General features: G+C 43.0%; 1 protein-coding gene across 2 annotated transcripts in view; it reads right to left on the bottom strand.

Moving 5' to 3' along the window:
• The window catches only part of CLINT1 (clathrin interactor 1), a 69,937-nt gene extending 58,729 nt beyond the window's left edge, over positions 1-11,208 (bottom strand). For both annotated transcript variants that reach the window (XM_003934766.3, XM_003934765.4), the window contains exon 1: positions 10,978-11,208. In XM_003934766.3, coding sequence (XP_003934815.1) covers positions 10,978-11,018 — 41 coding nt within the window. In that variant the 5' untranslated portion in view covers positions 11,019-11,208. The remainder of the gene's footprint in view (positions 1-10,977) is intronic.
• Between the last annotated feature and the right edge of the window lie 9,956 nt (positions 11,209-21,164).

Here is a 21,164-nt window from a genome sequence, read left to right as displayed (position 1 = left end):
AGGCTGGAATGCAGTGGCACAATCTTGGCTCACAGCAACCTCCATCTCCCAGATTCAAGCAATTCTGCCTCAGCCTCCCAAGTAGCTGGGACTACAGGGGCCCACCACTACCCTTGGCTAGTTTTTATATTTTTAGTAGAGATGGGGTTTCATCATGTTGGCCAGGCTGGTCTTGAACTCCTGGACTCAAGCAATCCACCTGCCTCTGCCTCACAAAGTGCTGAGATTACAGGCATGAAGAGTCAGTGCACCCGGCCTAAGAATTTTTTTTTAATTGAGACACAGTCTCACTCTGTTGCCCAGGCTGGAGTGGGCAACTTAGCTGATAGAGCAGTAGCAGAGTTTTAGAGGACTGACTCCAATTTTTTTTGTTGTTGAGGTGGAGTCTTGCTCTGTCACCCAGGCTGGAGTGTAGTGGAGCTATTTTCAGCTCACTGCAACCTTCGCCTCCCAGGTTCAAGCGATTGTCATGCCTCATATTCCCAAGTAGCTGAAACTACAAGGCACACGCCAGAACGTCTGGCTAATTTTTGTTACGTTTTTGAGATGCAGTACTGCTCTGCTGCCCAGGCTGGAGTGCAGTGGCATGATCTTGGCTCACTGCAACATCTGCCTCCTAGGTTCAAGTGATTCTCCTGCCTCATCCTCCTGAGTAGTTAAGATTACAAGAGCCCACCACCATGCCCAGCTAATTTTTGTATTTTTAGTAGAGATGGGGTTTCACCATGTTGGCCAGGTTGGTCTCGAACTCCTAATCTCAAGTGATCCCCCGCCTCAGCCTCCCAAAGTGCTGGGATTACAGGCACGAGCTACGGTGTTGGCCTAATTTTTGTATTTTAGTAGACAGGGTTTTGCCATGCTGGCCAGGCTGGTCTTGAACTCCTCACCTCAAGTGATCTGCCCACCTTGGCCTCCCAAAGTGCTGGGATTACAGGCGTGAGCCACCAATGCCCAGCCTGACTCCAATTATAAAAGAAGTTCTACTTTAGGTAAAATGTTATTAAGCAGCATTGCATGCTAGAGAAATCATCTGTGAAAGGAAGAATCCCTGATGCAGAAAACTTCATTGTTATTTTAAGAAACTGTCACAGCCACCCCAAACTTTAGCAATCACCACCCTGATAAGTCAGCAGCCATCAACATGGAGGCAAGATTTTCCACCAGCAGAATAATAACTATCTGCCGAAAGCTCAGATGACTGTACTTTTTAGCAACAAAATATTTTTAAATTAAGGTATGTACTTTTTTTTTTTTTTTTAACATAACACCATTGTGCATTTAACAGACTACAGTATAGTGGAAACGTATCTTTTATATGAACTGGGAAACTAAAAATTTGTACAAATTGCTTTATGCCAATATTCACTTTATTGCAGTGGTCTGGAACTAAACCCGTAATATCTCTCAGGTATGCCTGTACAACAATTTTTTTGTTTATATGATGTCTTGTAAAAGATTAGCATAAACTGTTAAATATATATTCTGAAAGTATATCACCTAGAATTAAAATCTAGACTATCTTCTCAATGTGTTATCTGTGACGTACTCTTGGCATTCTGTGCCCAATTTCCTCATTAGAAAATTGAACATATTAGCTGGGCATGGTGGCGCGTGCCTGTAATCCCAGTTACTCAGGAGGCTGAGGCAGGAGAATTGCCTGAACCCAGGAGGCGGAGGTTGTGGTGAGCCGAGATCGCGCCATTGCACTCCAGCCTGGGTAACAAGAGCGAAACTCTGTCTCAAAAAAAAAAAAAAAGAAAATTGAACATAACAATATTTTCACCTTTGTTCTTAGCACATGGTAAATGCTCAATAACTATTAGCTTTTACTATTAGAAATATTTGGATTTAGGTCCGAGTGTGGTGGCTCATACCTGTAATCCCAGCACTTTGGGAGGCTGAGGTGGGCAGATAACAAGGTTAAGAGATTGAGACCATCCTGGCCAACATGTTGAAACCCCATCTCTACCAAAAAATTTAGCTGGGCGTGGTGGCGTGCACCTACAGTCCCAGCTACTAGGGAGGCTGAGGCAGGAGACTCACTTGAACCCAGGAGGTGGAGGTTGCAGTGAGCCAAGATCGCGCCATTGCACTCCAACCTGGTGACAGAATGAGACATCTCACATATATATATATATATATATATATATATGTATACACACATATATATATACACACACACATATATATATCTGGATTTGAAGGATATCCTCTGTAATAAATATCAACTTGCGAAATGTAATGTATTCATCCAAAAATATCTGAGCACCTACTATGTGTCATAATTGTTCTAAGATTTAGTAATACAGCAGGAAACAAAACAAAAGTTCCTGCCCTCAAGGAACTTGCAATATCAGAGACAGCAGATGAATACAGGTAACGGGGAAAGGCAAGCACAGGGAAAAATAGTGACAAGGGTGAGTACATACTATGTAATACAGGAGGTCCACTGAACAGAACACAGAAAGTGAGGGACAGTGATGGGAGAAGAGATCAGAGGGGGGCAGCAAAGAGCCAGATGTGTATAGGCCAGTAAGCAATGAGATGAGAAGCCACTGAAGAGTTCTGAATCCATTTGACTTTGTATTTTTAAAGATTCCCTCTTGCTGCTGTGTAGAGAGCAGATTATAGGGCTAAACATTTTACGTGGCTTCGTGAGAAATAGGCCATCCATCAAAGCCCATTCAGTATCAAACTTATAAGCCAAACATATCAAACTAAGGCTATTACTGGCTGGGTGCAGTGACTCACACCTATAATCCTAGCACTTTGGGAAGCCTCAGCTTCAGGCTGGTGGATTGCTTGAGCTCAGGAGTTTGAGATCAGCCTGGAAAGCACAGTAAAACCCCACCTCCACAAAAAATTAGCCGGGCATGGGGGTACGCAACTGTAGTCCAAGTTACTTGGGGGACTAAGGTGGGAGGATGGATTGAGCCCAGGAGGTCAAGGCTGCAGTGAGCCAAGATCATGCCACCGCATACCAGCCTAGGTGACAAAGTGAGACCCTGTCTCAAAAGAAAAAAAAAAAAAGAAAAGAAAAAAAAGATATTATTTAATCATGGGGGTTTAACTATAAATTAAGACATGTAGTTTCATCTGTACAAACATAAGTCTCTTTAAAAAGTGACAAATGAGAAATGAGTATGAGAAAAATTAATAGAAAAAGGCTCAGTATGCTTATTTGCATTGTTCTTTTTTTTAAATATTAAAATATATTTTTTTAGAGACAAAGTTTCATTCTGTTGCCCAGATTAGAGTGCAGTGGCATGATCATAGCTAACTGCAGCCTTCCAATTCCTGGATCAATTGATCTTCCCCTTTCAGCCTCTCATGTAGCTGGGACTATAGGCATGCACCACCATGTCCGGCTAATTTTTTAATTTTTTGTAGAGGCAGGGTCTGTGTTGCCCAGGCTAGTCTTGAACTCCTGGGCTCAAGAGATCTTCCTTTCTCAGCTTCCCAAAGTGCTGGAGTTATAGGCATGAGCCATAGTACCTGGTCTTGCACTGTTCTTTAATGATTTACTAAAAAGGCATGAAAACAAATGGCAAACAAACAAAAAACCTAAAATTGAATTTTCAATGGATGTCTTTTTTTCTATTATAAAAATATAGGCTATTTAAGCTGGGTGAAGTGGCTCATGCCTGTTATCCCAGCACTTTGGGAGCCTGAGGCAGGAAGATCATGAGGTCAAGAGATCAAGACCACCCTGACCAACATGGTAAAACCCCATCTGTACTAAAAATATAAAAATTAGCTGGGCTTGGTGGCGCGTGCCTGTAGTCCCAGGTACTGGGGAGCCTGAGGCAAGAGAATCACTTGAACCTGGGAGGGGGAGGTTGCAGTGAGCAGTGAGCTGAGATCACATCACTGCACTCCAGCCTGGTGACAGAGTAAGACTCCATCTTAAAAAAAAAAAAAAAAAAAAAAAAAAAAAAAAGGCTATTTGGATGAGAATTCTTGAATGAAATGTTCAAGAATTGTTCAAAAAGCATGAATGCACATTTACTACATAATGGTGAGTGTGTGCAAAATTATAACAGATTATTTATATTAAAGTTATCCAGCACTTAATATAAATCCAGAACTTAAATACTGTCCTAAGAATTGAGAAACCAAATAAAATTCATGTCAAAACAAATATTCTAGGCCAGCCACAGTGGCTCACACCTGCAATTCCAGCATTTTGGGAGCCCAAATGGGTAGAATGCTTGAGCTCAGAAGTTTAAGACCAGACTGGGCAATGTGGAAAAACTCCATTTCTACCAAAAAAACAAAAATTAGCTACGTGTTGTGACGTGCATCTGTTGTCCCAGCTACCTGGGAGGATTGCTTAAATCTGGGAGGTTGAGGCTGCAGTAAGCCGAGATGGCACCACTGTACTCTAGCCTGGGTGACAGAGCAAGACCCTGCCAAACAAACAAACAAACAAAAAAACCAGAAATGAAATACTCTAAAATAACTGGTTAAATAGACTTTTCTTAAATGAAGTACAAACCATTCACGTGCACTGTTGCACATTAACAAAATCACTCACATTTAATAATTCATTAGCTAAATCTGTCCACAAGTAATACATAGCTATAAACTGGCTCTAACATGGGAATATATTATGTTCCTTTACCTGTACTTAATTTTCAGGCAAAATAGCCCTGGTAAGCCAAAAGAATTTCATGCCAACTTGGAAGAGGGGCTGAATAACTGGAAAGTCCTTTCTCCAATGTGCTTTTCTTGCATGTATTTCCTTGTTTGTCCATTGTGAAATACCACAAATTTGGTATCACATGTTTTAGAGGATTCTTTTTCTTGATATTGTTCAGTCTCTTAAGAATTGTCTTCTTAAATTTGCATTTATGAAAGAAATCTTTTTATGTTTTAGAAATGTTTTACATTAGCAGTTAACTTTAAAATCTTGAGAACACACAAAACAAGCTGAACAAAATATTAAGAATTGGCAGATGGAAATTGCATTAAGTCTTTCCAAAGACTTTATTCCTTAACATGTCTTTTGAAAGAGTATTTCTGCAATATGCTTTGCAATATTAAAGTAGAAGCCATTTATGATTTGGTTAAAAAAAAAAAAAAAGCACAAACAACAGAGGTATTTAATTGTGCTGTCCTATAAGTAGACTAAACTTAATCTTAGGAGAGAGTACTCACTGAAAATAATGATTTCATGAAGATACAGTTCCTACATACTTATAAATAACATAGTCTGTATCTTTATTTTCTCAAACACTCTATTCCTTCAATTTTTCTAGTGTTATACTATTTTGTGTATAACAGTAATACTACTAATAGATGTTTCAAGAGTTTATTGTATGTCAGTTAGCCAGGCATGGAAGCAGGCACCTGTAATCCCATCTACTCAGGAGGCTGAGGCAGGAGAATCGCTGGAACCTGAGAGACGGAGATTGCAGTAAGTTGAGATAGCACCACTGTACTCCAGACTGGATGACAGAGCAAGTCTTCATCTCAAGAAAAAAAAAAAAAATACAAAAAAAGATTCAACTGTGGAGCCATACTGTGAAACCTTGGAGTACTAGCAAATGGCACTCAAAATAAAAAAGGCTAAGTACTTTCAATGGACGTATCAGTAAGTAGATAAGAAACTGCTTGTAAACTAATACTAAAGCGTGCAAGAAAACATAAGAGGCAGTTAAGTGCTTTTTAAAAGCACCTTGACAGTAGTACTAAATAGATTAAACTACAGAAAATTACCTCTAAGAAATGCTAGCAGAAGATAAACCAAACTCATCTTTCTTTGGAATTAAATTCTTAATATTTACTTGTGTCCAGTTACTAGAAAAGGAGGAGGATAATTAATTCGTTTCAGCAATAACAATTACTTACAATTGGTTCAAGGAAAAGTTGACGTTGGAAAGTCTAGTAAGCTGACAATTATCTTACTATCTCTGCTTTCAAATTCCAAGAAGCAAACTGAATAGAGATTTACTGATAAGGAAAATAAAGGGGATGACAGCTGAAGACTAAAAGAAAAGAAAAAGAAATAATCTGTTCAAGTTGTAGTGTATTTGTAGAGGTAAAGTTCTTGAAGGCAGGTATTTTATGCTTCAAGTTCAGAAAATAGAGTACTAGACCAGACGCAATGGCTCCTGCCTGCACTTTGGGATGCTGAGGCAGGTGGACTGCCTGAGCCCAGGAGTTCAAGACCAGCCTGTGCAACACTGCAAGAACTCTTCTCTACAAAAAATTTTTTAAAAATTAGCCGGGCGCAGTGGCTCACGCCTGTAATCCCAGCACTTTGGGAGGCCGAGGCGGGTGGATCACGAGGTCGAGAGATCGAGACCATCCTGGTCAGCGTGGTGAAACCCCATCTCTATTAAAAATACAAAAAATTAGCTGGGCATGGTAGCACGTGCCTGTAATCCCAGCTACTCAGGAGGCTGAGGCAGGAGAATTGCCTGAACCCAGGAGGCGGAGGTTGCGGTGAGCCGAAATCGAGCCATTGCACTCCAGCCTGGGTAACAAGAGCGAAACTCCGTCTCAAAAAAAAAAAAAAAAAATTAGCCAAGCATGGTGGCACGGTTGTGGTCCCCCCTGCAGTATGCATGTTTGTGTCACTGTGCTCCAGCCTGGAAAATTGAGTGTGACCCTGTCTCAAAAATAAAAAATAAAAAGAAACTAGAGTATGAATCCAATAAATAAAAAATGTATTATGTGTTGAAATAAAGGAATGTACTATTCTTTATAAATGCAAAAGTTTCTTCCTCTGGAGTCAGGAATCTAGAGCAATAGTTTCTACAGCTCTACATTATCTAAACATTTAGGATCTAAAACCAAGCAAATATACATCAATAAAAATCAACTTATGAGGGAAAATGCAAGCTACCCTTAGGAGAATAACTTAAAATGGATATCCATAGCTGTTGCCTCAGGACCTCAGCCACAGCTGTTTGAATCATTATCATAAAAAGGGCCATGGAGGCTGGGTGCAGTGGCTCACATCTGTAATCCCAGCACTTTGGGAGGCCAAGGAAAGTGGATCACCTGAGGTCACAAGTTTGAGACAGGCCTGGCCAACAAGGCAAAACCACATCTCTACTAAAAATACAAAATTAGCCAGGCATGGAAGCAGGTGCCTATAATCTCAGCTACTTGGAAGGCTGAGGCAGGAGAATCACTTGCAACTGAGAGGTAGAGATTGCAGTGAGCTGAGATCCAGCGACTGCACTGCAGCCTGGGGGATAGAGTGAGGCTCTGTCTCAGAAAAAAAAAAAAAAAAAAAGAGGTATTGATCAGATAGATTGACCACTAATATTAATCCTTGCAAGGAAAGAGAAGGATTCACTGAGCTTGAACAAGTAAGTAGCAGTTTTGATCTACCACTACTGTGTCACCTTCATTACATTACTGAAATCTGGAGAGAAAATAGAACTGCAGCAACTTTCAATTTTACCATGCATACATAGGATGACAAAATATAAACATGTCCAATTTTATTACAGCCACAGGTAGCGGGAGACAGGTCACAGGATGACAACGGTTAAGCTAGTGTTCCTAGTTGATGGGAATAGTGCCATTTATTCTTTCCTGCCACATCGCCTTTTATGCAACTTGACAACAAGTGGGAAGATACTGGCACTCCAAGCTCTGGCAGGCCTATGGCTTTATCTGCTTCCCCTCAGTTCCACAATGTTCTGCAAAACAAATCCCCCTACTACCACCAGGAGACGCAGCAATTGTGGAAAATATACCCCACTTCCAGAAAAAGTCTTCAGTGTCTCAAAAGCCAATGTCTGAAATACATCATTATCATTTTGGGTGGCCGAGGTGGGTGGATCACCTGAGGTCAGGAGTTTGAGACCAGCTTGGCCAACAGGGCAAAGCCTCGTCTCTACCAGAAATATACAAATTAGCTGGGTGTGGTGGTAGGTGCCTGTAATTCCAGCTACTAGGGAGGCTGAGGCAGAAGAATCACTTTAACCCTGGACGTAGAGATTGCAGTGAGCCGATTGCGCTACTGCACTCCAGCCTGGGTGACAAGGGTGAAACTCTATCTTAAAAAAAAATAAAAATAAAAATAAATAAATAAATAAACTCAAGAACTGCTACCATACTGAATCTAAGAGTGGCTCCAGGAAACACATTTTTCAAGAGTACATTTTTTTTCTGAAGAACCTCACTGGGTATCAACATACACTAAAAGTCCTAGTCTTCCTGAATCATGGTCTGTATTTATTGCATAAAATATTTAAATATAACATTTACTGATTACCACTTTTTAAGAAAATTTCCCTTTTTAGCCTAAATTGTCTACAGAGGATAATGACTCCAAAATTTGTCTGCTATTGTAAAAATTAGTTCCAACTATTTTTCCTTGATGGAAATGCATTTCTTCAATAGCCATCAAAGGTGGAAAAAGTCTTACTCTAGTCAGGTCCCCTCATTTTACAGATAAGGAACCCAAAGTCTGGAAATTCGTATGATTCTGCCTCAAATCATACACACAGCTAACTAAAAAGGCAATGCCAGAATATGCACCAGACAGCCAAACCCCTAACCTTTCTCTCATATAAGCCCTCATTTTATTGATCCAGCTATCTGAACAGTCCTTAATCACTTCATTGTTTCTTCATTTGCAAGTTCCTTCATCATTTTATCCCTCTGATAATCAGAGCAGTCATTCTATGGATCTGCTGCACCTCTATTACGGTATTAGGTGCACAGTCTAACAGATCCACAGTTCTGTAAGATGCTTTCATTTGGGGGGAAGAACGTTTTCTCTTCTTGTCAGTGAAAGATGAAAATTAAAATCCCGAGTACTCATCAGTAAATTAACCTCATGTTCTAACCTTAATATGTGTCAGACACCCACAAAAGCCTTAAAAAGTCCTTGGTAGCAACATTCTTCTATGTTCTCGAATAATTTGGTTCAAGTCTATATCCTAAATTGGGTAGTAAAAAAACAGATACTGTTTTTCAACAATAGTTTTTCCATTAGAATGGTAACTACTTGCATGGCAAATTTAACCTAAAGCACATAACAAGTGTGATAAGCAAGTATGAAAGGTACAACAATAGCAGGAATACTGCCTTCATTTCTGTCTTATGAACAATGTAAAGCCTCTTCAAATTTTTGAGTACCACAGATTTAGTCCTCTAAGAAAGAGAACAAGGTGTTTCTTAGTGGTTTTATTCTGCTGACCTCTGACTCAGAAATAAGGAGGCAGTGCCAGGCACAGTGGTGCCTGCCTGTAGTACTGCAGGCGGGATGATCACTTGAGCCCAGGAGTTGGAGGATGCAGTGAGTTATCATCACACAAAAAACTGAGACTCCATCAAAAAAAAAAAAAAAAGTAGCTTTGAAGTCTTCTTTTGAAAACTCCTTTAAAAAACTATTTAAGTTGTTATCCTAATCTTTACACAATATACTAAAAAGATGCCAATGATCCTGGATCTGGAAAAGAACCATTCGTTTATTTCATCTTTGGTAAGCAAAAGCAAAGAATATATAAACAGCTAAATAGTAAGAAATAAATAGCAGAGGTCTCAATAGCCAAATGAGTAGTTGTAAAGAAAAATCATTAAAGCAAATAACTTCTCGAACTTGGAGCTTCTCAAAGAGGTTTATCTTATCTCACTCTAAATCCAAAACATCTGCTAGTTCCAAAAGTACATGGATCTTAACATATTATGTTAGGGGCTTTATGTGCAATATAATCCCTTAACCCTTAAGCCTCCCTACAACATTCTAAGGTAGGTAACACTGCATTTTCATTTTGCACCAGAGAAAACTAGGGCACTGTGAGGTTGAGCAACTTCCCCAAGCTCTGCAGGTTCTGAAACCCATGCTCCTTAGGCACTATTGCCTTCTTGGTAGCATAGAAAATATAAAAATATGGTCACGTTCTAAGTTCTAACTGATGCATCAGACAAGGCACTGGAAATTATTTTGTTTTCTGGCGTTAACAAAACAGTTTGCTATCTATACTTCCTGATTTTAGGTTAGGTAGGTGGCACAAATGAACTGTTTTTCTCACCACACTTATTGCATAATCACTAAAACCTAAAAGGAAGAGGACTGGTTAAATTCTTAAACTTTATTTCCTGCTGGCCTAGAAGACCTTACCTAACCACTCTATATCTGATATACTCATTTTAAATGTTAAGGTTTTCCTTGTGCAAGTAAGAGACTAAGTTATTTCAGTCTTAAAGGAAATCAACTACGTACTGGTCTTTTTATCTGCTTTTAAAAGCAGATCAACAGGATATAAACCTGGGTTGTTTTCCTCTTAAGGGGAAATTTCTTAAAGACCTCTTAATTTAATCGAATGGAACGGGTAGCACACCAAAAATGATGTGTAGTGGAAAAAGAAAACAGAACAAAATGACAAGAAGTTACATAGTGATCTACTTTCACTAGTGTTAGAAAAGCAAAGGATGAGTCTCTTCTTGAATAACTTCAGCCTTACCACAATAGCCACTTGTTACACTTACCACCCACTCCAACACTTGAGGTTCATTAGGAATTAGGAGGCCAGGAAGGTAAAAGACACACCCCAACCAGGTCTAAGGTCTCTCCGTACTACACCCCGAGAGACACAGAGTGCATTGTACCCCCTACTCCCAAGCCTTCCCTGCTGCCCAGTAGGCAAAGCCCACACAGCCTGAGGCTAAGACAGTCCTCCAGCCAGGGCAGTGACCCAGCTGCAGACAACCCGTCCCCTCTGACCAAAGCGTCGGCACCCAGGAGTTGGAAAAGGGGAAGGGACAGGAAGGCCTGGAAAGGAGAGAAGGGTGGCTAAGAGGACGTTTTTTAAACTGAGGGACGGACCCTCCCCAGACTTGCAAGCGGGGATGAGGCCCGGGGCCGGGAGGGAACGGGTCGCCGCCATGATGGGGCTGGCAGAGCCGGGGGGCGTGACGCGGGCAACCCCTCGCCCAAGGCCAGCTCTCTCTCCCAGTAACCCCTCCCCTGAGTGGGCCTCGGCCCAACTGCCCCCCGATACTCACGCTTTGTCCACCAGCTCGCGCACCTTCCACATGTTCAACATCGTGCCCCGCGTGGGACTGGCCGCCGCCTCCCTCTCCTGCTCCCCACGGATCCCGGAACACTTCCGTGCCGGGGCAGTTCCAGGCCGGGGTCACCGCCGCCCGCCGCCTCTAACTCCCCCAGTCAGCACCTTCCTTTGCCACAGCAGCGGCGCCGCCGGTGACACGTCGCGACGCGGCAGCAGAGGCGCTGCGTGGAGCGGAAGTACCCGACTTTCCGCAGCTGCGCGCGGGACTTGCCGGGACTTGTAGTTTCCCGGCGCACCGAGCGGAGACGCTTCAGCTGCGAGAGCTGAACGGAGTCGGGATGGTTTCTCTTAAGCTCTCCCCGTCCCTTGCTCCAGACCTACCGAGCCAGAAATATTGGAGGTGGGGCCCAGCGATCTGCGCTTTAGCAAATCCTCCAGGTGATTCTGATCACGCTGAAGTTTCAGAACCACTGGTGCAGGATCTAGTCACACTCAAATACTCTTTTCAAATGTAAGGCGGTATTGCTATGTTGTTAGTAATGATTATGCAGAAGTATGATTGGCATATGTATTTCTCATCAGCAGACACATCACCCTGTTTATTTCCCAATGCCAAAATATACTTAGATCTCTAGGCCTTAGTTTCCACCCCTGTAAACTGAAGAACTTGTATTCTAAATCCTTTTCCACCTATGATACAATGTTTTATATTTAGACAACACCTGAAATCCTTGTTAAATACTTTATTAGTATCCTCCGAAACTGAGTTCACACTCCATGTGAAACTAAAAAGCCAACATTATGTATACACTCACACATACACATATATGTATTTCATAAATCAGACATTCAAGGGCTCGACAGGTTTGTGTTTTTTAAACATAAATATGCACACTGCTTCCATTGCTTTGTTGCAATGGTTGTCATCACTTCCTTTTCCACTTATTTTTTTTATCAATGCTCAAATTAAAGCTTCAAGCAACCTCAAGTTTCATTTGATCCGTCTGCTGAAACTGAACAGTTCTTTTCATTTTACAAATATTTATTGAGCATTTTGTATGTGCCAGAAGTGGGAAATACAGTTAGGGGTTCAGCTCTCTTGGAATTTAAAGATCGTTGGAAGAAACATATAATAACAAGGAAACATTCAAGATAATTGCAGATAGTGTAATTGCTCAGCAGCTTCTTTCTGCCCACTTTACAGATAAATCAATTCACTGAGACTGCATCATTGCAGTAAAGAGTTTGACACAAGGCTGGCCATGCCACTTGAGAGACAGTTATTACTCAAATCAATATTCCTGAAAATTTGGAAGATAGAATTTTTCAAAGATGGTTTGGTGGGCAGGGGGCTAGGGTATTGGTGTTGCTGATTGGTTGGGGATACAATCAGAGGAGTGTGGAAAATGGTCCTCCTTTGCTGAGTTGGCTTCTGGGTGGAGGGACAGCAGAGAAGTGGCTGGTCTGGGTAGGGCTACCCATTTGCCAGAAATACAAAAGCCTGAAAAGTCATCTTAAAAGGCCAGTCTTAGGTTCTACAATAGTTCATTACAGGCCAGGCACAGTGGCTCACGCCTGTTATGACAGCACTTTGGGAGACTGGGAGGCTGAGAGGCCGAGGCAGGAGGATCACTTGAGCCCAGGAGTTTGAGACCAGCCTGCCAACAAAGTGAGACACCCAACACCCACCCTCATGTCTTTACAAAAAAAAAAAAAAAAAAAAAAAAGGCCAGGTACAGTGGTTCATGCCTGTAATCCCAACACTTTGGGAGGCCGAGGTGAGCAGATCACAAGGTCAGGAGTTCAAGACTAGTCTGGCCAACATGGTGAAACCCAATCCCTACTAAAAATACAAAAAATTAGCCGGGCGCGGTGGCTCAAGCCTGCAATCCCAGCACTTTGGGAGGCTGAGGCGGGTGGATCACGAGGTCGAGAGATCGAGACCATCCTGGTCAACATGGTGAAACCCCGTCTCTACTAAAAATACAAAAAATTAGCTGGGCATGGTGGCACGTGCCTGTAATCCCAGCTACTCAGGAGGCTGAGGCAGGAGAATTGCTTGAACCCAGGAGGCGGAGGTTGCGGTGAGCCGAGATCGCGCCATTGCACTCCAGCCTGGGTAACGAGTGAAACTCCGTCTCAAAAAAAAAAAAAAAAAAAAAAAAATTAGATGGGTGTGGTACTCATGTAATACCAGCTACTCGAGAGGCTGAGGCAGGAGGACTGCATGAACCCAGGAGTCAGAGGTTGCAGTGAGCCAAGATCTCGCCATTGCACTCCAGCCTGGGCAACAGTGGGAGATTCCATCCCCCCACCAAAAAAAATTAGCCAGGTGTTGGAGCACACACCCGTGATGCCAGCTACTTGGGAGGCTGAAGTGGAAGGATCCTTCAAAAGGATCAGATAGACTCTGATTCACAAAGAAGTGAAATTGACGGTTGCTAGTCATGAAGCTAGGTAACAATAATCCCAAATAAACAACCTCTGATCTGTGTACCTCAAGTCAAATGACCTCTTTTTTTTTTTTTTTTTTGAGTTGGACATTTCACTCTGTTGCCCCAGCTGGTCCTGGGATCCAGCAATTCTCCCACTTCAGTCTCTCAAGTAACTGAAACTACAGGCAACCTTCTTAAAGTTGGATTCACTTAATTACCAAAAGCAGCTTTGAAAAAGGTTTCAGCATGGCTTTGGGATTGAAGCCCCAAGAGAAAGAAGCAAGGTTGAAGGAACTGACAGGCAGAAAAGTACAATAAGCAGAAATCCAAAGTTATCACAGAGCTTTGTAACGATAGGAGTACTTGGGCTGACACAAAGTGAGTTGGAGTGGTGAATGGGGAGGGGCAGGTAAAGATGAGCAGAGATGGGAAGAGGAACAAGGCTTTCAAATAAGAAGTTTGTGTTTTGTGTTGGAAAGACTATCCAGCTCAAGATCCCAAAGAAGGAATGTGGCCAGGGGAGATAAGAAAGAGAAACTGCCGCCGGGTGCCGTGGCTCAAGCCTGTAATCCCAGCGCTTTGGGGTGGAGCACGAGGTCAGGAGGTCGAGACCATCCTGGGCAACACGGTGAAACCCTGTCTCTACTAAAAATACAAAAACTTAGCTGGGCATGGTGGCACGTGCCTGTAATCCCAGCTACTCAGGAGGCTGAGGCAGGAGAATTGCCTGAACCCAGGAGGCGTAGGTTGCAGTGAGCCGAGATCGCGCCATTGCACTCCAGCCTGGGTAACAAGAGCGAAACTCTGTTTCAAAAAAAAAAAAGAAAAAAGAAAAAGAAAAAGAAACTGTTTTGCTCAGCAAGTTAACTTTCAAACAAGTCAGTCCAGAGTACACCTGCAGAATGAGCCTGGCCCAAAAACAACCACACTCCCTTCCCTGGGCCTGTTTGGGTGTTCACAGCAGGGCACCATCAGCCTTTTTGCTCATACCAAAACCCAGTTTGCATATATCTAGACTCATCCTAGAGTTGTCACCTGTGACATTTGCACCGTCAGCCAGAGCCATCTGGAATGTAACACCAAAAAATCTGCCTGTCCACTTTTAATTCAAGGGAACCTTTAAAGGACTCAGAAAAATCAGACCAGGAGAGTTTGTTAAAAAGCGGTCTCCAGAGACTAACTATTTGCATGTCAACAAAGTGTTCCATTTTTACCTTTTATCTTGCAAGTTTGAGAGCAGTTTCCATAGTAACTTCTTTGTGGCAATTCAAATATGTTCATGGTAGAAAAATAAATGAGAAAATGCTCCACCTACTCCTCTTCAGGAAAACATACATTTTTCTTTAAATGAGCTGACACTTTTCGTAAGGCCAAACCAACATGTTTTGAAGGAAAAAAAACATACTCAGCTGTGTTAACTATGTGTGTTGTGAGAAGCAGTGTAGACAATGGACACTGACTGCTTATCTCATGTGGTTAGCTCTCTAGTGTTTCCTTGGGGGAGTTTAATTCATGGTACATGGGTATGGCAGCCATGGAAAAGCACCATCCAAATTTCCTTTTTTATTATTTTTATTTTTTTTTATTTTTTGAGATAGAGTCTTCCTCTGTTGCCCAGGCTGGAGTACAGTGGCGCAATCTTGGCTCATTGCAGCCTCTGCCTCCTGGGTTCAAGTGATTCTCTTGCCTCAGCCTCCCAAGCAGCTGGGACTACAGGCGCGTTCTACCACGACCGGCTAATTTCTTGTATTTTTAGTAGAGATGGGGTTTCACCATGTTAGCCAGGATGGTCTTAATCTCCTGACCTCGTGATTCACCGGCCTCGGCCTCCCAAAGTGCTGGGATTACAGGTGTAGGCCACCGTGCCCGGCCAAGACCTCCTTTCAAGAGAAGCAGTTGCAATGAGTATGGTTGGCTGACAGCTCTGTGATCATTTATGCCAAGGGCACACTCTCCGTGGGGCTATTCCCAACAATGACTGAGAAAGGCATCCCAGAGCCAGGCCATTTCTGCCCAGTGCTGAACTCCTTCACTGGGCAACCATTGACTTGGCCCAGATTTCCTCAGAGCCTTGCTGCAACTGGTTACTCTTTCTACCCAATCTCCTTCCTTCCTTCTCTTCCTTGACAAGTGTCAGAACTTCTTTGTGGTCTCAGACCCTCCCCACCTGCTCTTGCTCTTGCTTCCCTTTTTCTTTCATGGGCATTTCTTCTAATAAATCTTACGCTTCTAATTCCATCTTGGCTTCTGTTTCCTGTAGTACCCAAAGTGACACAGCAGGTGAACAATTTGCAGCCCGGTTTCAGTATTTGGACCCATGAGTCTTGTTTTTGATCACATGTGACTGCTCATCTCCAGAGGTCAGAATACTTGGTTCCTAATTATATTATGAAGGTTGCCACAAAGAGCCCTGCAGATTATTGTGCAACCATAGGAGCATCATTTATGTGGACTACTGTGAATGACCAGACAATTAGCCACAAAGAGTAAGTATGGGGTTAAAGAGCAAAGGCTCTGAAGTTAGACAGACCTAGGCTCAAATTCTGCATCTGTTATTAAGCAGCTTGGTCATTCTGAAAAAGTTAATTAAACCAGTGTAGAATAACGTTTGTAACTGGAACTCTGGAGCCAGATTGCCTCAGTTTGGATCTTTGTTTTGCTACTTACTAGTGGTGTGACCTTGGGAAAATTATTGGACATCTCTGTGTTCCAGTTTTCTCATCATAATGAGAAATAATAGAAACCTACCTTTCAGGAATCTTTAAATCAATAAATGAGGTAATATTTATTTATTGTTATAATTTTTTTAAGACAAAGTCTCACTCTGTTGCCTAGGCTGCAGTGCAGTGACCTGCAACCTCTGTCTCCTGGGTTTAAGCAATTCTCCTGCCTCAGCCTCCTGAGTAGCTGGGATTACAGGCATGTGCCACCACACCCAGCTAATTTTTTTGTATTTTTAGTAGAGACAGGGTTTCGCCATGTTGGCCAGGCTGGTCTCAACACCTGACCTCAGGGGATCTGCCACCCCAGCCTCCCAGTGTGCTGGGGATTACGGGAGTGAGCCACCATGCACGGCCATACGAGGTAATATTTGAAAAGAACTTCAACAGTACCCAGCACAAAATAAACACTCAATAAACGTTAGTGATACTGTTACCACTACTGTTCTATTACTACTGCTAATGATAATTATATTAATCTGAAAATTTTATTCAATATTTAACAAGTATATAGTTAGTTTCTACTATGTTCCAGGCATTGTGATAGGTAGTACATATACAAGTGTAGATAAACAGACACAATGAACGAGTAAATAGATGCAGTGGGTTGGGCGTGGTGGCGCACACCTATAATCCCAGCACTTTAGGAGACTGAGGTGAGTGGATTTCTTGAGTCCAAGAGTTAGAGACCAGCCTGGGTAACACACAAAACCTCATCTCTACAAAAACTACAAAACAAATTAGCTAAGCATGGTGGCACACATCTGTAGTCCTAGCCACTCAGAAGGCTGAGGTGGGAGCCCAGGAAGTTGAGGCTGTACTGAGCTAAGATCATGCCACTGTTCTCCAGAGCCTGGGTGACAGAGTGAGACCCTATCTCAAAAAATTAAAAAAAGAAAGAAAGAAAGAAAGAAAGAAAGAAAGAAAGAAAAAAGATGTAGTAAGCACAGTAAATGCAGATGATATGCTGAGGATCATATATGTAACTCTCTTTACATTGGGTCCTATATGTAGCAGTTGCTCACTAAATTCAACCTCATTAATATAAAATCCCTTATGTGGAACTCAATTCTTTCTCTCTTTTTCCTTTCTTTCCTTCCTTTCTCTCTTTCTTTCTTTCTTTCTTTTTTTTTTGACGGAGTCTGACTCTTGCCACCCAGGCTGGAGTGTACTGGCAGGATCTCAGCTCACTGCAACCTCCCCCTCCCAGATTCAACTGATTTTCATGCCTCAGCCTACAGAGTAGCTGGGATTATAGGTGCACACCACCACACCCAGCTAATTTTGTGTTTTTAGAAGAGATAGGGTTTCACCATATTGCTCAGGTTTATCTTCAACTCTGGACCTCAGGTGATCTGCCTGCCATGGCCTCCAAGGTACTGAGATTGCAGGCATGAACCACCATGTCCGGCAGAACTCAGCTTTTTCTTAATAAACTGAAAGGTTAATTTATCAGGGTATCCTAAACCTAGCCATCCATCAAAAATTCATGGACATCTTTAAAATTTTCAGATTCTCCTATCCTACCCCTTGAATTCCTGATCCATTGATTCTTCACACTGTTGGTTGCAAGTGACAGAAACTTGATTAAAACTAGCTTAAGAAGCTGGGCATGGTGGCTCCTGGCTGTAATCCACTGTGACGAGTGGATCGCCTGAGGTCAGGAGTTCAAGATGAGCCTGGACAACAACCCTGTCTCTACTGAAAATACAAAAAAATTAGCCAGGTGTGGTGGCACATGTTTGTAGTCCCAGCTAACTCGGGGAGGTCGAGGGGTGAGAATTGCTTGGGCCTGGGAGGCAGAGGTTGTAGTGAGCCAAGATCGAACCCCTGCACTCCAGCCTAAACGACAGAGCAAGATTCTGTCTCAAAAACAGAAGAAACAACAACAACAACAAAAAACTAGCTTAAGAAGGCAAGGGAATTTATGAACACAGGAGACTGGAGAGTTTGCCTCAGGAACTTAGCAAATTTATCAGAACTCTCTCTGTTTCTCATTTTTCCCTATTACAGACAGGTTTCTCCTAGTTGGCAAGAAATAGGCCTACCACCTTGTGGGGAATAGAAACCACATTTTTTTTTTTTTTTTTTTTTGAGACGGAGTTTCACTCTTGTTACCCAGGCTGGAGTGCAATGGCGCGATCTCGGCTCACCGCAACCTCCACCTCCTGGGTTCAGGCAATTCTCCTGCCTCAGCCTCCTGAGTAGCTGGGATTACAGGCACGCGCCACCATGCCCAGCTAATTTTTTTTGTATTTTTAGTAGAGATGGGGTTTCACCATGTTGACCAGGATGGTCTCGATCTTTTGACCTCGTGATCCACCCACCTCGGCCTCCCAAAGTGCTGGGATTACAGGCTTGAGCCACTGCGCCCGGCTAGAAACCACATTTCAATACCAAGTCTCACTCTGTTGCCTATGCTGGAGTGCGGTCACGTGATCTTGACTCACTGCAACCTCCGCCTCCTGGGTTCAAGCGATTCTCCTACCTCAGTCTCCCAAGTAGCTGAAACTACAGGCACACGCCACCACACAGGGCTAATTTTTTTGTATTTTTAGTAGAGATGGGGGTTTTATCATGTTGGCCAGGCTGGTTTTGAACTCCTGACCTCAGATGATCCACCCAACTCAACCTTCCAAAGTGCTGGGATTACAGGCATGATTCACAGCACCCGACCACAGCCACATTTTCTATTAGGCATCCAAGAAAGAAGAAGCATTTTGGTCTTTCCTCCACTGACTCTAACATCTCAGAGGATAATTCTGATAGGCCCAGTTTGGACCATATGCCTATCTTGGTGCCCATCACCTCTAAAGACTCCTGCCTTACAGAGTTGGTAACCCTAGTGAACTACGTGGAGTGGGGAAAGAAGACTTCTGTAGGAACGCTGAAGAGAGTCATACCCTGGCAGACAAAAACAAGAGCTGTTTACAACTGTTAAATGTAAGGTGGGGTCTAGGAATTGTATTTTGAAAAAACCTCCTAAGTGATTTTGCCAGGGTTTGTGATGCCCTGGGCTAGATGACACAGGTCCTTCCTAGCTCTTGGAATTCCACAAAAGTGGCTGGGTTGGGAAAAGCAAAACAGAAAAGATGATCATAGGGGAGGCTGGGCGTGGTGGCTTGCACCTATAATCTAACACCTTGGGAAGCCAAAGTGGGTGGATCACTTGAGGTCAGGAGTTCAAGACCAGCCTGGTCAACATGGTGAAACCCCATCTCTGCTAAAATTATAAAAATTAGCTGGGCTGGTGGTACACGCCTGTAGTTCCCGGCTATTCGGGAGACTGAGGCGCGATAATAGCTTGAACCTGGGAGGTGGAGGTGGTAGTGAGGCAAGATTGAGCCACTGCACTCCAGACTAAGTGACAGAGCAAGACTCTGTCTTAAAAAAAAAAAAAAAAAGAAAGAAAGAACAAAAGAAAAAAGACTATCATAGGGAACAGCAAAAAAAGAAAAGGAAGCAACGAAAAAGGAAGGAGCTAAGTGCTCTGAGGCTGCTGTGGCGCTGCTGGCATTCTGCAGCAGGTAAACTGATAGCAGGGCATGCCTGCCTTCCTGTTCTGCCCCTAGTTGGGTTCTTCCTGGCTGACATTCAGTCCCCTTTCGGGGCTGTCAGCGGGGCTCAGGTGGGCCTATTCGGAAAGCTTGGTAGGTGCTCTAAAGGGCTTAACATTTGCATTTCTTCTGTGAGAATGGGCAAGCTCCAGCTGGAGGAGAGAGAGAGGCCGAAATGCTCTTAAGAATCATTTCCCTGCCTCCTGGGATGCTCTGTCTTCTGTCTCCTGAAACAGCAGACAGAATTTGCAGAGTGGATGTGCTGTTCCTAGAGTCTAGGCTCTGAAAATGCCACTCACAGGAAAGTGCCATCAGTGAAGCAGCAACTAGGCTGTTTGCGGCTGTGGGAACCTATCTTGCATGGTCAAGTCAGATTCAGGGCTGGGCGGGGTGGACGTCAGAAAGGATAGGCTAGCTGGTTTTTGAGGCAGGGTCTTTCTGGACAAGGTCAGAAAGCCCCTACATGGCCAGAGTTCACACTGAAGCTCCAACAGAGCCTGCACTCCATCAGTTCATCAAAAGAATTGTGCTCTAGGCTGGATGCAGGGATCACACCAGTAATCCCAGTACTTTGGAAGGTTGAGTGGGTGGATCACTTGAGCCCAAGAGTTCAAGACTAGCCTGTGCAACATGGCGAAACCCCATCTCTACCAAAAAAAAAAAAAAAAAAAAAAAAGAAAAAATTAGCTGGGCCTGGGGGCTCATGCCTGTAGGCCCAGCTACACAGCGGGCTGAGGTGGGAGAATTGCTTGAGCCTGGGAAGATAGAGCCTGCAGTGAGCTGTGATCCCACCACTGCACTCCAGTCTGGGCAACAGAGTAAGATCCTGTCTCAAAAACAAAAACAAAAACAAAACAATTTCTTTAAAAAACAATATTTAAAAATAAATAAATAAATAAATAAATAAATAATGAAAGAACTGTGCTCTAGAGGAAGGGTTTACTAAACTGGAGCTCAAAAGAGCCTGAGGCACAGACCACTGCTCTTTAGTAAGCAGAATGTGTGAGGCTAAAGACTTGGGTGGGGTGAGCAGGTCAGTCGGCATAGCCACACTCTGTTGGTGGGAGAGTCAATACTTCACATTAATTGGGCACTTGCAGTGTGTTTTGGGGTTAAATAGATAACTAACATTTGTTACCCAAGGAACTTATCGTTGTAGGAAAGGAAAAACTTTTCCTCTGCCCTCTGACGTTTATATCCTATCTGGGGCCTGTGAATTTAACTGACAAACAACAGATTAGCAGGAAAGGATCCATGTATGTGTACAATGTGCATGCAAGAGGGAGTGCTCAGTGATGAGTAACTCGAGTAACTCAAAGGTGGTTAGAATTGAAGCTTAGATACCTAATTTAGGAGGGGAAGAGGAGCAGGGAGAAAAGATTCCTATGGGAAGAACAAGTAGGTTTCCCTAGGAAAGACATGTAGGTTTTTTTGGAGAACAAATGCGAGATAAGAAAGTTCGTGATC

The sequence above is a fragment of the Saimiri boliviensis genome, chromosome 20, assembly GCF_048565385.1.
Source record: "Saimiri boliviensis isolate mSaiBol1 chromosome 20, mSaiBol1.pri, whole genome shotgun sequence".
Taxonomy (NCBI): Eukaryota; Metazoa; Chordata; class Mammalia; order Primates; family Cebidae; genus Saimiri; species Saimiri boliviensis.
This window is presented reverse-complemented; position numbering and strand designations above follow the sequence as displayed.